Source organism: Salvia splendens, chromosome 11, assembly GCF_004379255.2.
Source record: "Salvia splendens isolate huo1 chromosome 11, SspV2, whole genome shotgun sequence".
Lineage (NCBI taxonomy): Eukaryota > Viridiplantae > Streptophyta > Magnoliopsida > Lamiales > Lamiaceae > Salvia > Salvia splendens.
This window is the reverse complement of record NC_056042.1, coordinates 11,568,109-11,584,280: the sequence shown is the minus strand read 5'-3', so window position 1 is coordinate 11,584,280 and position 16,172 is coordinate 11,568,109. Positions and strand designations below refer to the sequence as shown.

Below are 16,172 nucleotides of genomic sequence, written 5' to 3'. Positions count from 1 at the left end.
ACATCGGTCCTTTTACCAAGTGCAGCTTCACATAAATTGTGGTACAAGCATGCAAGAGTCGCACCACCCCAGCTATAGGTACTACATCGTTCTATATCCATGAAAAATTGAATGTAGAAAAATAGAATTTTATTACCAGATGCGTTAGGGATCAACAGACCACCAAGTAACAACAGACAATACACACGAGCACGTTGCACGTACATGTACTCTTCGTGATCATCACTCAGCTCAATCCTCAATTGAGCTGATAAGGCTGTCTGCTTCCAGTTCATTTCTTTCAAATCAACTTGATCTGGAATAAAGCCAAGAAAATCCAGACAAACCTCCTTCCAATGGTTTACATCCTTAGTGGGGATGTAACCCGTCAGAGCTTCACCGTCAGTGTTGAGGCCCCACAAGACCTCCACGTCTTCTAATGTCACAGTCGCTTCACCGTCTGGAAAGTGAAACGTGTGCGTCTCTGGCCTCCAGCGTTCAATCAAAGCGGTGATGAGATGGTGGTCAATATCTTTCGGTTTACCACACCTCAACATCCCGCCAAACCCCATCCTGTCTACAATCGCCAAGACACGAGGATGTATGGGAACATCCCAAATGATACCTTCGTACCTTCTGCAGCATAGGTCTTGTGAGGGTTCTCCGGCCCATATATTGTTAGAGACGTGTTGTCTCTGAAAATATAGTACAGATGGGTCCTCAGGACCACATAATAGTCTTCTGCGAGCACTAGAAGATGATGCCATAATTCGCCTACACAAAGTTACGCAAAATTAATAACAATTCGTCTACACAATATTACACAAAACAAACTAACCAATATACATCGACATAAACAATTTCAATAATTTGTCAACATTGAACCCAAATAATGCAATACACTTTAAAACTCATATAAATCATAACAAGTTGCCCGAATTTTAAGCAAGAACAACACTAGGGTTTAGGTTGTTAATCCATATTTATACCCTAACTCAACACCTATATCTCAACTATTAAGCAACAATAATGTCATCCAAACAATCAAATATGCTAAATAATAAATCTACACAATATTTCAACACAATATTTCAACTAAGTTCACAACCAATTACAAACCCTAGCTAACTATCCAACAATTACTCAAATAATGTAAAAGATAAACATACTAACCGAAAATAATATACAAATTTGGGGGAAAATAGCACCGATAGATGGATGGAGGGCGAATTCGAGTGGAGCAGATAAAATCGCGATTGTGTGTGTTGTGGCTGAGTTTTTCGCGATTTGGGGGAGGAGAAGGGGATATATCAGATCTGTATAAAGCCGCCACTGGTATTGGCGTCTTCTTTTAAACTCGCCGACCTTGTTGGCGTCTTTTATAAGTATAAACGCCAATCCCATTGTCGTGTTACACTCAAAACTGTATTTTTAAAAAATACGACTAAAATACGATGAAATTAAAAGACGCCAACTTTGTTGGCGTCTTTACGTTAAACACGCCACTGTTGTTGGCGTGTTTTACTTATAAAAACGCCTATGCGGTTGGCGTGTTTCCCATAAATGGAACAGATAACAAAACGGGTACATTTCCGTTTTTTCTAAAGCCAACTGGCCTAGAAACCCGATTTTCCCCATGATTTGAGTATCTTGGATCGGTCATTGCGTGACTCTATTCAGTTCTATTGCAGATCTACTTAATATCACTATATTTATGTTTTCATTTCCCACGATATCTAAATCTTTTCATCAACAAGATGTACATTCCAAAATCATCTAAAACTTAGTCGTCAATTATGCCAGCACTGCTACATGAACGGAACGACACTCCAAAATCTATTATCCAATTCAACTGGACTACTCGCACTCAAGATCAACGTCTTGCCATATTAGACATGGTATAGCGTTTGTTGTCTTATTTGTCTTTCTCACCCTTATTCTTATATCTCTTGTGTGCTCCACACTGATTCTTAAAGTGTCTGAACTAGTCATTTAACTTGATCCATATCCCTCCTAGACACTTATTCATCCATCTAGATTTTAATCTTTTACGATTATGATTTTCATTCGATATGTCTCTACGTTTTGTACTCAATGCTAATTCCAAAGATGTATATCCAGTTCGATATGATGTGTATATAATTCTAGGGTAATGTCAAACTAATTTTTACATACTTCCTCTGTCATACAAGAATATGCACTTTTGGTTGAGCACGAGTTTTAATATATAATTGGTAAAGTAAGTGCGAGATAGAGAAAGTAATTAAAGTGTTGTTAGTGGAGAATAAGTTTCACCTCAATAGAGAGAAAAGTTTTCAAAATTAGAAAGTGCATATTCTTATGGGACAAACTGAAAAGGAAATAGAGCATACTCTTATGAGACGAAAGGAGTACAATTTACAGTATGAGAACACATTTATATATTTTAATCTTAATCACGTTAGTAACACATTTCCATAAAATAGAAAAATGTAGAGAAATGATATTTAATGGAGTAACTAAAGTGATAAAACAAAATAATGCAGAGATGTGCATCGCTTATAGTGAGACGAATGAATTATATTTTAAGCTCAACTTGCATTCCATTTACTCAAGAAACTTATCCATATCATCTCTACAATGACTAATATTCTACCCCTTATCAAAATTAAAATGGACAATTATTAAAGAACGGAGGGAGTAATAAACATTTGCTCAAGAACATATCTAAAAGAATTCATACAAAGTCCAAAAATAGAATCCAAATGAGACTTAAAAAAAAATCAAGTGAGATCAATTGTAATACTTATCCGGTCTATAAAAATTAGTCTTATTTTTTCATGTTAGGCTATCTATCAAAATCAATAGCTATTTATTTGTTGTAAGTTTATATCTTCAAGGAGGTAAAGTAAGTATTTTGTTCTTAATATCTTTCTCATCTTATCAATTTTACATTAAAACATGAGTAGTTTACTAATATTAGTATTTTTTATGAACTTAGATGATACTCCCAGGAAACATTCATTCTATTTACTCAATGAACTTATCTAAAAATATTCATATCAATTTCCAAAATCTGAATCTAAAGTAGTACTAGTGTATTATATTTATGGTAGAGAGAAATCTATATCAATTGCAGAGAAAGATCTATATCAATTGCTCGTGGGCCTTTTAATAATACAGAAAGTAGATGGGCAAGCCCATATTAATTGGGCCATCAACTACAGTTGAATCTGATTTGCAATTGGAAATTTTTATTACCTTCCTTTATTTTTTAGCTGAATTTTAATGGAAAAGCAGAAGATCGAACTTAAATATTCTCCCAAATCTCTCTCACACACACTCCGACAGCAATGACACGGCCATTTCACCCCTCAATTTCCACCTAGTTGCGGGATCAGCACCGGATCTCGCCGCCATTGATTCCAGCAGCTCGTGATCTGCGACTCTTTGTATGTAATTGGACCGGAGGGAATTGAGCGGAATACACACAAATCGACTGATTCACCGCAGAAATGGCGGGAGCAGCATCGGCGCTGTTCCTACTGGACATTAAGGGTAGGGTTCTGGTCTGGCGGGACTACCGCGGCGACGTCTCCGCCTCCCAGGCCGAACGCTTCTTCGCTAAGCTCATGGAGAAAGAGGTGAGATTTCTATGTGATTCGCGATTGGATTGGTTGTGTTTGTCACTTAAAATGTTTGAAATGGTTTATTCGCGTCGTGATTGAAGCTGTAGTGAGGTGAATCAGGCTCAATTTGGCAAATCGTGAGCTTGATCTGATGTTTCGTGCTTATAATTGATTTCATTTGATGCTATTATTGTTCTGTTCTGTTGAGGCTGGATAGGTTTTGGTGTGTGATTGAGTGAATTTAGCTAGATGCGGATTTGATGATGAGAACATGGAACCTGGGTTTTCTGAGTTTGCTTTTCGGAGAGGCAAACTAATTGGATTGGAAAATGATTATGAAGAGGATAATCAGTTCAGATTTCATTTCTGATATTACTTCATCATTTAGTAACTTAGATATGATTGGAATTGGAGGTTCCTAGTTAATGCAGACGTAGTCCAAGGGGTCAAACTGTTCTGTGATCATTATGAAGGGCCTTCTGTTTTTTTGGTTGTAAATAATGGGGGTGCTTGTTATTTATTTTTATTTTTTATCATTACGTACCATTTTTCTGTACACTTGCTTCATGGGTCATGGTTAGTGGATTTGATTTGACATGATTAATTGGTAATATTGCAAATGTTTTTCTTTTTATTTGTGACTTTCTTTAATTTATTTGTTAGCTTAGTTTGTTCGTATGAGTTAGCAGTTATGATTGAGGATTTGTACTTAAGTGAACTAGGTGGTTAATGCGTTTCTAATTTTTAATGTTATAGGGTGATCCAGAGTCTCAGGATCCTGTTGTTTACGATAATGGTGTGACATACATGTTTATACAACACAACAATGTATATCTCATGACTGCATCTCGGCAGAACTGCAATGCTGCTAGCCTTCTTTTATTCCTACATAGAGTAGTTGATGTAAGCGTTAGCGGTAATCAAAGTCCCATTCTTTAATGGTATATGGTCTATAACCCAGTCATTGTATCTGTTAACTTCAACAATTATATTTTCCTTAACAGGTCTTCAAGCACTACTTTGAAGAACTAGAAGAGGAATCACTTAGAGATAACTTTGTTGTAGTGGTATGAAAAGTTCATTGTTCTTTTCTTTTAAAATATATAAACCACAACCTCAACGAAAGAATTCAACAACTTTTATCTGATTTTTCTAGTATGAACTACTGGATGAAATCATGGATTTTGGCTACCCGCAATACACTGAAGCCAAAATTCTTAGCGAGTTCATAAAGACTGATGCTTACAGGATGGAAGTAGCACAGAGGCCTCCGATGGCCATCACAAATGCAGTGTCATGGCGCAGCGAAGGGATACGCTACAAAAAGAATGAAGTGAGTTTTCCTCGAATAACCTGCGATGCATCTTTTGGACCCCGGATTATATAGGCTTTTGGTTTGTTGTGCAGGTCTTTCTCGATGTTGTGGAGAGTGTCAATATACTAGTCAATAGTAATGGGCAAATAATTCGGTCAGATGTCGTTGGGGCACTAAAGATGCGAACATATTTGAGGTTAGTTCTCGCTCTTATGATTTTTATGTATTCCCTACTCTTATTTCATGCAGAACGATATGATATTAGCTTTTTCCTTTCATGGACTAGAATAACATGCATTGTAATCAAGAAAACCACATGTAACATTTTCGAAGCCGAATTTAGAATCTTCAATTTGTATACTTGAAATAATTAAGTTTCCAGGAATTTATACTTTTCATATACCGATAACTGTTCTGTCAGTGTGTTCAAACACATAAGTCTCTTTATAATTGTTTTCAATTTGTTACTCCACCTTGGTTTATGCTTAATTATTCTACCAGTTGAGTCCTTTATGTGGATTCTCGTTGCTATCAAATCAATATAAGTTGATAACCAGTTTTAAGTTGTAGTAATTCATAAAAGTTTATCAATTGCAGTGGCATGCCCGAGTGTAAGCTTGGACTAAATGACAGAGTTTTTCTTGAGGCACAAGGGCGAGCTACTAAGGGAAAAGCCATTGATCTCGATGACATCAAGTTTCATCAGTATGCCATTTAACCTTGCCATGTTGCCTTTATATGATTTCTTTTGATTGTTGGATAACAAATTGTAAATGATGCTGGCCAAGTTACTGACTTTGCTTTATTGGTCTTATGTGTTCTGACTTCTGGTTGTTTATTCAGGTGTGTGCGCTTAGCTCGGTTCGAGAACGACAGAACCATATCCTTCATACCTCCTGATGGGTCGTTTGATCTTATGACTTACAGGCTCAGCACCCAGGTTGGTTTTTCAAATTGGGACTCAGATCCATACCCCTTTGAGATAGCTACTTGGTAGCTTCTCCAATTAAGAGTAGAATATACCCTTCAAAATGTGAATTTTCATATGCAATTATTAATCATAAGCAAAAAAAAGGAAATGGGAAATTTTCAAGGATGGCAACATAATTAATTTCTTGTCTGCTGGATTTTTGGACTAGATTGTAGTAACAATTTTCTGATGTAGTGATATTATCTCTATCTTATGTTTATTAGTGATTCAAAGGACTCACTTATTCTTTATTCCAGGTAAAGCCTCTAATATGGGTTGAGGCTCAGGTAGAAAGGCACTCTAGGAGCCGTATAGAATTTATGGTAAAAGCCAGGAGCCAGTTCAAGGAGCGCAGGTATAGTACCTGCATCTGTTGTAAAATTAATGTTATTTCCTTTTCTATCAATCTTGTCTTATTTTATATGTCAAATTCATCACTAATGTGATTTTGGATTTCAGCACCGCAACTAATGTTGAAATTGAGTTACCGGTTCCGCCTGATGCTACCAATCCAAATGTTCGTACTTCAATGGGATCTGCTACTTATGCTCCAGAAAACGATTCACTAATTTGGAAAATAAAATCTTTTCCAGGTGGCAAGGTTGGATATTTATTTTGGGTTCGACCCAGATTTTCTTGTGTTTTTCCCTTTCCTGGTGATGGTCTATGGTGTTGGACTTAATTTGCTTGCCATTGTCCTAGTTGTTGATGTTGATGTTTATATTTTCTGTGTCTTCAGGAATATATGTTGAGAGCAGAGTTTAGGCTTCCCAGTATCACATCAGAGGAAGCAGCTCCAGAAAGGAAGGCTCCCATAAGAGTGAAGTTTGAAATACCATATTTCACTGTTTCAGGAATACAGGTGAGCTCTAATGGCTTGGAGTGCAAAAATATTTGTTTTGCTGGTTTTGTAACTTGATGTTTTTTAAATATATCACATAAACAACAATCACTGCATCTTCATATTACCACCCTCTACAAAAATTTAAAACTATTGCGCTCTTCATAAAAGGATTATAAAAAAACATGTTACCTATTCATGTGCATTAGATTGCCTGCTGTTTCAATAGATCAAAGATTGAGTGTTTGGTTCAGTTTTTTGCACCTTATAATTTATCTTGTATTTTTGAAGTTGTAGCACGTCAATATTGATCTTTTTAAAATTTACAATTAATTAGCTTTCTTTTTGTTTCTACCATGCCCGGACCTCATTTTCCTTTTCGTACAAGATTCATATATGAACATATATTTTGCTCCCGCACAAACAAAAACACACTTAGGGGCCTTGTACTTGCAACCCCAAGTTCAACTCTAGCTCTTTAAGCCAATTGTAAAAATTCCATAATGAACAAGTTAAAAGCTTCATTTCGGGTAAACCAGATGAACCAATGCATACCTGATTGGCATTGCTCCTTTTGAAACTCATGGAGTCGAATACTTCATTTAATGATTCACTAGGTTTTACAGTGTGTTGGTGTTTATTACTGCCATAAGCATATATGCTGATAATATGTACCTTGAACCCTCATTTGTAGGTACGTTACTTGAAAATCATCGAAAAGAGTGGGTACCAAGCTCTCCCATGGGTGAGGTATATAACGATGGCTGGTGAATATGAGCTTAGACTTATTTGATTGCCGCCTCTCCACACGGGTATATGCCTATCCTGCAACGCTTTGAACTTCACTCATGGACAACCATCCCCATATCATGTGTCTCCAACAAGTGGCCTACAGAAAATCATTCATCAGTTGGGAGTTGTTCCATCTTATTGCTGTTTGTATCATGGGTATTTGAATTGTTAATGTCACATTGGTCCATTTGCTCAACATTTTTCCCTATCAAAGTGCTAGTTTTGGATTGAAAATACACTGTTACTCTGTATAGGAGAACTAAATACTCTACTCAGTTGGTCTTCATGCATCGTCATCTCTGAGAAATGGTTCTTTAACCTTCGGGGCTGCTTTTGGCATGCTGCTCGATCTCGAGTTTGCACCTCGATGCCCTCCCCCAGTCGTCTGGCGGCTGTTGCAAGGTGGAGCACCTGTAACAGACACACTATGGAGCAAAATAGCAATAAATGGGTCCCATAATTACCTTTACACAAAGTGCCTCGTGCTTTTCTTAGGGCATCTCCAACACTCCAACCATGCTAGAAAACCCATTGAGGATGAAAACACATCCATCCTACACCAAACCCTATCCATTGTAGTGAATTTTCGATGAATTGAGAAAAAAACTGATTTCGCGTGAAATCCGCTACAAAACTTAAATTCATGATTCTTGTGACCAGATTTTAAGTTCGTGTAAAATATTAAATTTCGGTCAATTTTGGGGACCAAAATCCTGATATAATAATACTCATGTATAAATAAAATTTGCATTTGAAATTCTGTACCAACTACAGCTACAAAAAGTATGAAGAAACATTGATTATGGGGAAATGAGTTTGTGTTTTTCCAATGTTACATTGACTGCCTACTTACAAAATTAGAATGGTCATATAGATAATTGCAGCCATAAAATGGCATTTTAGTAAATTTAGATGTCATAGATATTAATGATTCAAAATTTTCATTTAATGGCCTAATAACTTTACACTATTACCTTTTCTATTTAATTATTATTGTTTTATTAATTTAACTTCTCTAATCCGATTTTAATGTTTCTTTTCTAGATTTATTCTTCTATAGTAGTTTTTTTCAGTAATTATTTTACACTGATTTTTTAATTTATGATTAAACTATTATTTAAAAAAAATGTTTTACTGTTATACAATAGTAAAGTTGAAGTCAATAATAATTTATAAGTTGTGTGTATTATCATATTATATTTTAATATTATCAATTATACTAAATTTGAAGTGTATAATAATTCATAAGTTGTAATGCTATCATATAGTCTATAAAATTATTATTATGTTATACTCCCCCCGTACACGAAAAATAAAGTACATTTGTCATTTTTTATTGTCCATAAAAAATAGAACACATTTAAAAAATGAAAGTTTTCAACAACTTCTCTCTTACTTTTTTCCCTTCTATTTTACTAATAATATGGACCTCATATTCCACTAACACTATTTCTCTCTTACTTTTTTCTCTTCTCTCTTGTACTTTTTGTCCTTCTCTCTTACTTTATCAATTCCAGATTAAAACCCGTGTCATTCACAATGTGTCCTATTTTATTATGGACGGAGGGAGTATTTTAATATTATTAATTATATTAAAAATATAGAGTGTATTTTAATATAGTTTCATAAATCAATATACTACTAATTATTGTTTTGAATATTATAGTAGCGTTTACATAATTATTTTAAACACGGTATGATAATTAGTTTCCAACTTAAATTTTATTATAAAAGTTATACAGTAAAATCTCAAAATAGAGTAATTTATTTGAAAAAACATGAAATTTCTCATTCCTCGCCGCCATCTCCCACTCTCTTAGAAAATCAAGATCCTTTCCTTGTAGCATATAATATACTAATATATATAAAAATAAATAAATGACAGTATCAAAATATACCATTATATATATTATAAAAGTAAAATATTTTCCAATTATAAGGTGTGATATTATCTTATAATAATAGCAACTAATATTATGATTGTTAACATGATTTACAATACGTGCTAGTATATAATATTAAGAGTTTATTATTGCTTTATACTCCACATAACTTAATATTATTAGTTACTATTAATAATGACATATACTAGTATAAGTTATAAGCTTAGTACTTCTACTTTACTTTGATAAATACTACTTACTAATGACAATGATGATAGTATAAATTAGTCACCAATATTCAATTATAAAACAGTTCTTATTAAATTATAGTACTTGCATATATCAAATTAATTAGTAACTTTAATTTGTTTCAAAACAAATACTCACTTAACTCTATATTTTATGGAGTGTAATTTAAGGTTTTATTCTATTTTTAATTATTTTATTCTAAATAATTACAATCTCACAATAATTTAAATTAACTTAATAAACTATATAATTACCACATCATTTTTTAATTAAAAATAAAAAAAACATAATATCATCATCAAATTTTGTTTGAAGGGACTTTTATAGTGCCTTGAATCACTACTTTGTTCTTGGACATACATAGGTTGATAGGTAGTTGTAACTGAAGTTAATTACTTTGCCTATATGTAAAGTTCAAAATTTTTAATAGTGACAAACGAATATTATACATGGGTAGTTGTTACTAAATAATTTCAATTGCAACCAACCATCTTAATTTTTAGATAGTGACAAAAGAATATTATACTTTGTAAATTAAATTAATGAATAGTTCAGTAAACATAATTACCAATGAGAAAAAAATTAGGGCTGGCAATTTTCGACACGACACGATAATCTGACACGAATCCGCACGAAATTATTGGGTTGGGGTCAAGTCTTATTGGATCTGTGTCCTTATCGGGTTGACCCATTAAGAACCCGATAATTTCGGGTTGGGTTCGGGTTGGATGCGGGTCGGATACGGGTAACCCATTAAGAAATAATATTATTATTTTTATTATTATTTTAAAAAAATATATTACTTTGATTTTTTAATTTCTTATAAATTAGGTTTAAATAGTATAAAATGAATTTTAATTGTGTAAATTAGGTTAAAAATTAAGATTTAATCGTGTAATATTAGGTTTTAATCGTGTAATATCAGGTTCGGATTGTTATCGTGTCGTGTCAACCCATATTATATCGTGTCGATAACGGGTTTGTGTCGGGTGCGGGTCGTGTTCGGATTTGAAGGTAGCAGGTCGGGTTCGTGTTCGGATTTACAATTTCCTTAACAGGTCGGGTTCAGGTTAGGCCTTATTGGGTTGGGTCATTATCAGATTGACCCGATAACGACCCAATCCGCACGATTTGCCAGCCCTAAAAAAATAGCTATAGTTTGTAATATAAGTACATTGTTATAATTTCGAATTATTATTGAATAAAAATAGCTATAAAAATAATGTAATAATAATATTTTAATACAGATTCGAGTAATTTTACAAATGATTGAAGTATAGATGTATCAACCGGAAATATGATTGTCAATAAAACATTAGAAATTTGATTTATCTACAAATTGATCAATTAAATACTCAACTGGATTTAGAGATTAACTTAAATCTACAATTCCTAAATTTAATCAAATGTGAATTAAAATCTTCAATCCTTCAACTGAATTTGAAACCAATTGAACCAGTTGTTGAATTGAGATATATTGAATTACTCAATCATTCAATCGAATTTAATACATAAATTAAAATTTTCAATTATTCAACTAAATCGAAGATATATTGAATCTAATAACAACCGAAATCCCAAATTATTTAATTAAATAAACACAAGATCAAATTTAATTTTTCATTTATTAAACTCAGGAGAGAAATTGAACCTTCATTTGAACTTAAGATAAGTTCAAGTACACGATCAGTCGGAGTATAAAAAATGGATTAAATGCATTAGTTTATCATTAGTAGATTTTAAGATATTCTTATTCTTAGTTATTACTAATAAATTATGCTACGATGCTATAATAAAAGAAATTAAGTACTATTTACTTAATAATGGAATCAAACTATAAAATGCTTAAAAAATAAATTAAAAATAAAAGAAAATAAAAGAACTATATAATAATTAAAAGTATTTAAAGAATGCAACTACACGTATACTCCATATTATCAAAGTAGTACATATCAAGTAAAAGGGTACACTTGTCCTAATATGTTTGTTGTTTTTGAGGTGAATTAATTTTTGTTAAATTACCATTAATTACATTAATTTTTTATTAATATTTTAAGTTTATGGTTGACCATGACCATGACCATTTAGCACCACTGTTATAACATCACTATTCCAATTTGAAATTGTGATTGCAAATAAGTTTGGCGCTGACGATCTTGTAGATAATGATTACTCTCTCCTTCCACTAAAATAATTTCACATTTTCCATTTTCAACCATTCACATGTCCACATTTATTTATTTTATTTGGTAAATGAACGTCATTCTCCAGTAACTTATTAGACTCACATTCTATTATAAAATTATTATATTAAATGAGACTCACTCTCCATAAACTCATTACACTCATTTTCTTTCATATTTTAAAAACCGATACCGAGTCAAAATGAGACTTTAATTGTTCAAGGGTGTACTATTTCTTCACCTATTGAAAATTAGTCGTTCATAGAGGGTATACTATTTCTTCACCTCTTATAAATATAGTACTTCCCCTGTTCTGCAGTAGTGGAGGCGTTTCTTTTCGACATGCGATTAAGAAAAATTTGTGTTAAGTGCGTTTAACTAAAGGAAGAATAAAATAGGAAATGAAAAAAGTAGAGAGATGAAGAGAGAATAAAGTAAGAGAGAGTAAAGTAAGTAAGAAGAAATGTGTTGAATTTTACTAAAAAGGAAAATGACTCTACTACTATGGACGTACCAAAATGATAAAATTACTACACTACTATGGAACGGAGGGAGTATAAAATTTAATTGTAGTAGTATACCACACTACAAAAAAAATCACAAAATACCAACTGATATTTCTGCCACTAAATCTCAAAGTTCCGCTAGTAAAAGAATTTAGTAATAAATAATGCTCTCTCTGTCTCATTAAAAATAAACATTTTTCTTTTTGGATTGTCCCATTAAAAATAAAACGTTTCCTAAAATTGAAACAACTTTATGTCTACTTTTTCATCTCTCTTACTTTACTCTTTCAGTCTTTCTCCATTAATTTACAAAACAACACTACATAAAATCTCGTGTCGATTCCCAAATGTTTCATATTTAATGGGACGGAAGGAGTATAAAACTAAGTTTTGATATCAGAAATAAATAGTGGAGTAATAGATAATACTCCATACGTTCCAACTAAGTTAGATCAAAACTTTTGGACACGAAGATTAATAAATTATATTCAAAAGTTGGAGGAAAAGGGTAGGAAAAATAAAGAGAGAATAAAATAGGTGATGAAATAGAGTACTTAGAGTGATTAAATATTCTATTTTTTGTAAAAAAAATGAAATGACCCAATTTAATTGCGATATCCAAAAAGAAATACTATACTACTTAACTTAATTGAGACGAAGGAAGTATAAAACTAAGTTTTGATATCAGAAATAAGTAATTAAAATAACAGATAGATATACAAAAATCATAGTTAAAGATAATAAAATAAAAATACTACTACTAAACAAAACCATCAATTTGGTATTGAGTTCTTTAGTCTTTTTTCTCTGTGCCTTGAACTTAGTTGATGGACTGATTTTTTATAGTTGATACTCCCTTTGGCTCATTTGAAGTGGAACAATTTTAATTCGGTACGAAACTTTTTTGTAATATTATTCTATGAGTAAAGTAGAGAGAATAAAGTAATAGAGAAGGAAATAGTAAATATAGCAATCTTTCCATATTTAGAAATATATCATTTAGAATGAGTTATCCTAAAGAGAAAAATATGTCACTTAGAATGAGACAGAGAAAGTAGTACTCCCTTCGTCCCAACTAAGTTGATACAAAACTTTTGGGTACATAGATTAAGTAAATTGGTTGAAAAGTAGGAGAGATGAATATATTAATCTGGTTGAAAAGTAGGAGAGATGAATAAAGTAAGAAAGATAAATAGAAAGTAAAGTTGGTGATAAAAAAAAATAAAAGTGATTGGATATTTTGTGTTTAGTCAAAAAAAGAAATGACTCAACTTAGTTGGGACGGATGAGGTATTTAATGTTGAGTTATGGTCTTGAATGGAGTATTTATATGACTAGAAATCACCCTCTTCTAATTGAGATAAGCTTGGATTGTACAACATATGATAACTTCAATTCCTAGTCAAAATCATATGATCGTGTCAATCTGAATGTCGACTCGTCAGACCGCTGGGCGGATTCTTCTCTGAACGCCGAATCTCCAGTAGACAACTAAGTTTGACATTCGTCAAACTTGGTGGACCGCTGACTATGCCCTCGGTTTGGCTCCAATCTTCTCATCTTTTATACTTAACCTCTCTTTCAACCTTTTTATGATAACTCAATAAACACGTACAAATACCAAAATATTAAAAAATGGACTAAAGCACATATACTTCGTACGATTTGCTTCAAAACAACTCAATTCTAACCCTTTAGAGCATATAAATTTTGTTTTTGTCAAAACATCAAACTTAACTCTTTGGTTGTCCACAAGGCAAAGCAATAAAGAAACTAAAATAAACACAGAAACAAAGGTTAGACGACATTATTGCCTTAGAAAATAAAGATGGGAAAGTGCTTCGTGAAAACATCTACGAAGCAGAGCTAAATAGTGCACTTTCATTATTAAATTGTTGATCACCTTGAAATTATGCGTCTCACAAGTGTGTATGTGTGTATGATCACAGTCTCTCTACCTCAAAGTGTATACACTCAAATCATACAATATGCATAATTTAACCATAAACTTGTCCAAAGTGATAATCAATCATACAATGTGCATAATGTAACCATAAACTTGTCCAAAGTCTGATAGTCCTTTTATGCAATCCTAATTCATGAACTAGAAATGTCTCTATTTTAGGGCTTTAGGCTAAATAGTGACTAAAATCTTAAACATAGAAAAGATAATAAAACCATTGGTGAGTACGACCGTCTACAAAAATAGTCTTCGTTGTGGATGACACGAATTTTTATTCCAAAATCGGTAAAGTAAGACAAATAGAGAGAAAAAAATTGTTGAAGTGTTAGTGGAAAATGAAACTCAACTTATTACCGAGGAAAAAACTTACTCCCTCTATCCTATCGCATGTTATTGATTTTTTTTGGCACGCGAGTTAGAAAATGATAATTTATTAGTTAAGTGAAGAGAATAAATTAAAAGAGCGGATAACGTACTCGTAGTGGGACAACCAAAATAGATAAAGAGAGATTAGTATGAGAGATTATATGATTTTGTTTTTAACTAAAAATAGATATCGTACTCATAGTGAGACAACCAAAAAAAGAAAATCAATCACTTAGACGAAGGAAATACTTTAAATAGATAGAAACTAATTTTGACATATGACCTAAAATAAGGTAGTAGAACAATTCTCTTGCCCTAAATCATGGTAAAAATATAAAAAACTCCAAATATATCGACCAAAAAACAAAGACCAACCACATGGCAATGAATGATGAAATCATTTGATTTTTATGGATAAGGCCAGTTGGCGGAGTTGGTTTGACACAGAAATCGAACCTTCCAGCTCTCAACCAGCACATTCTAATAAAAAAAATTTAAAAAAAATTAAAATTTGATAGCGTAGTTGACAACTAAAGTCAGCTTTGGATTATATTTAACCCTTTATGTTTGTTTTTTTTTTTAAAAAAAACCCCGCACATTCCAATGATTCAAACGATCCTTTAAAGTCTTGTTACTCTACTCCCACTTAATTAATTAAAAACCATAAATCACATATTAATTCCTTATTTAGCAAATGTAAGCATCTCCAATGGCGGACGTCCGGTCGAACATCCGCGACGGGCGACCGGGACGTCCGCCATTGTGGCGTGGCAAGTCGGATACGGACGTCCCGTAAGGACGTCGGATGTCCTCGGACGTGCGGGCGACGGGCGGGTGGACGTCCGAGTCGGACGTCCGATATTTAATTTTTTTTTAAACTCTATATATACGGCTCGTTGAACTTCATTTCATTCGCACTACTTGTGTTAACAAGTTTCTCTCTTCTTTTACTACAAATTTCATTTCTACTTAATGGAGAACGACAGGAACTCCCCCGCCACGAGCGAGTCGCAGACTCCGACGTTTCCCGCCGAACTGGAGGGAAACTCTAGCGGAAATGCGAATTTGTGAATTTGTGATTTTTTTTATTGCGGGAAGTCATAGTGAGAAGGGCGATGGGAAGGGCGGATTGTGCAGGGGAAGTCCTAGTGACGTGACAGTGGGATGTGAAGTCCTAGTGACGTGGCAGGAGGTGTTTTTGGGAAGTTCTAGTGGATGTCCGAGTGAGACATCCGGGCATTAGAGATGCTCTAAACAACCCTTTTCCCGCTGACGTGGCACCCTAAAAACTCAACATTCTTCTTTCCTCACAGAATTTTAAATCGTCTGGATTCTGGAACAATCTTGTCTTGTTTTCCAATTTGTGTGGGGTCCGCTCAATTGCGGAAATGTCTCTGGCATCCGATAAAATATGGCCACGTAGATATAGCAGCTTTGACGATTCAAGAAAATGGGTGAAAGGTAGGTTAATAAATGAAATTTAGGAGCTCAAAAAATGGAAGTAAAGAATCATTTTT

The 16,172-nt window shown here is 33.3% G+C and overlaps 1 protein-coding gene across 2 annotated transcripts; it reads left to right on the top strand.

The window, feature by feature from the left end:
• The first annotated feature begins 3,262 nt into the window (after nucleotides 1-3,262).
• Nucleotides 3,263-7,795, top strand: LOC121755892 (AP-1 complex subunit mu-2). Of its 2 annotated transcripts, XM_042151326.1 has the most exons (11): nucleotides 3,263-3,602; nucleotides 4,344-4,490; nucleotides 4,592-4,654; nucleotides 4,744-4,920; nucleotides 4,995-5,098; nucleotides 5,500-5,607; nucleotides 5,746-5,842; nucleotides 6,130-6,227; nucleotides 6,332-6,473; nucleotides 6,612-6,734; nucleotides 7,408-7,795. In XM_042151326.1, the coding sequence occupies exons 1-11, from the start codon at nucleotides 3,474-3,476 to the stop codon at nucleotides 7,504-7,506; spliced, it is 1,287 nt and encodes a 428-aa protein (XP_042007260.1). In that variant the 5' UTR covers nucleotides 3,263-3,473; the 3' UTR covers nucleotides 7,507-7,795. The 2 variants fall into 2 exon arrangements, with proteins under 2 accessions (XP_042007260.1, XP_042007261.1); XM_042151327.1 differs by lacking the exon at nucleotides 4,344-4,490.
• The last annotated feature ends 8,377 nt before the right edge of the window (nucleotides 7,796-16,172 follow it).

Bases quoted from the DNA above. Each gene is read 5' to 3' on its own strand.
- LOC121755892 (XM_042151326.1), top strand. From the start codon at position 3,474: ATGGCGGGAGCAGCATCGGCGCTGTTCCTACTGGACATTAAGGGTAGG. The intron at 4,655-4,743 runs GTATGAAAAGTT...TGATTTTTCTAG, and splicing joins GAGATAACTTTGTTGTAGTG to TATGAACTACTGGATGAAAT. The intron at 6,474-6,611 runs GTTGGATATTTA...CTGTGTCTTCAG, and splicing joins AATCTTTTCCAGGTGGCAAG to GAATATATGTTGAGAGCAGA.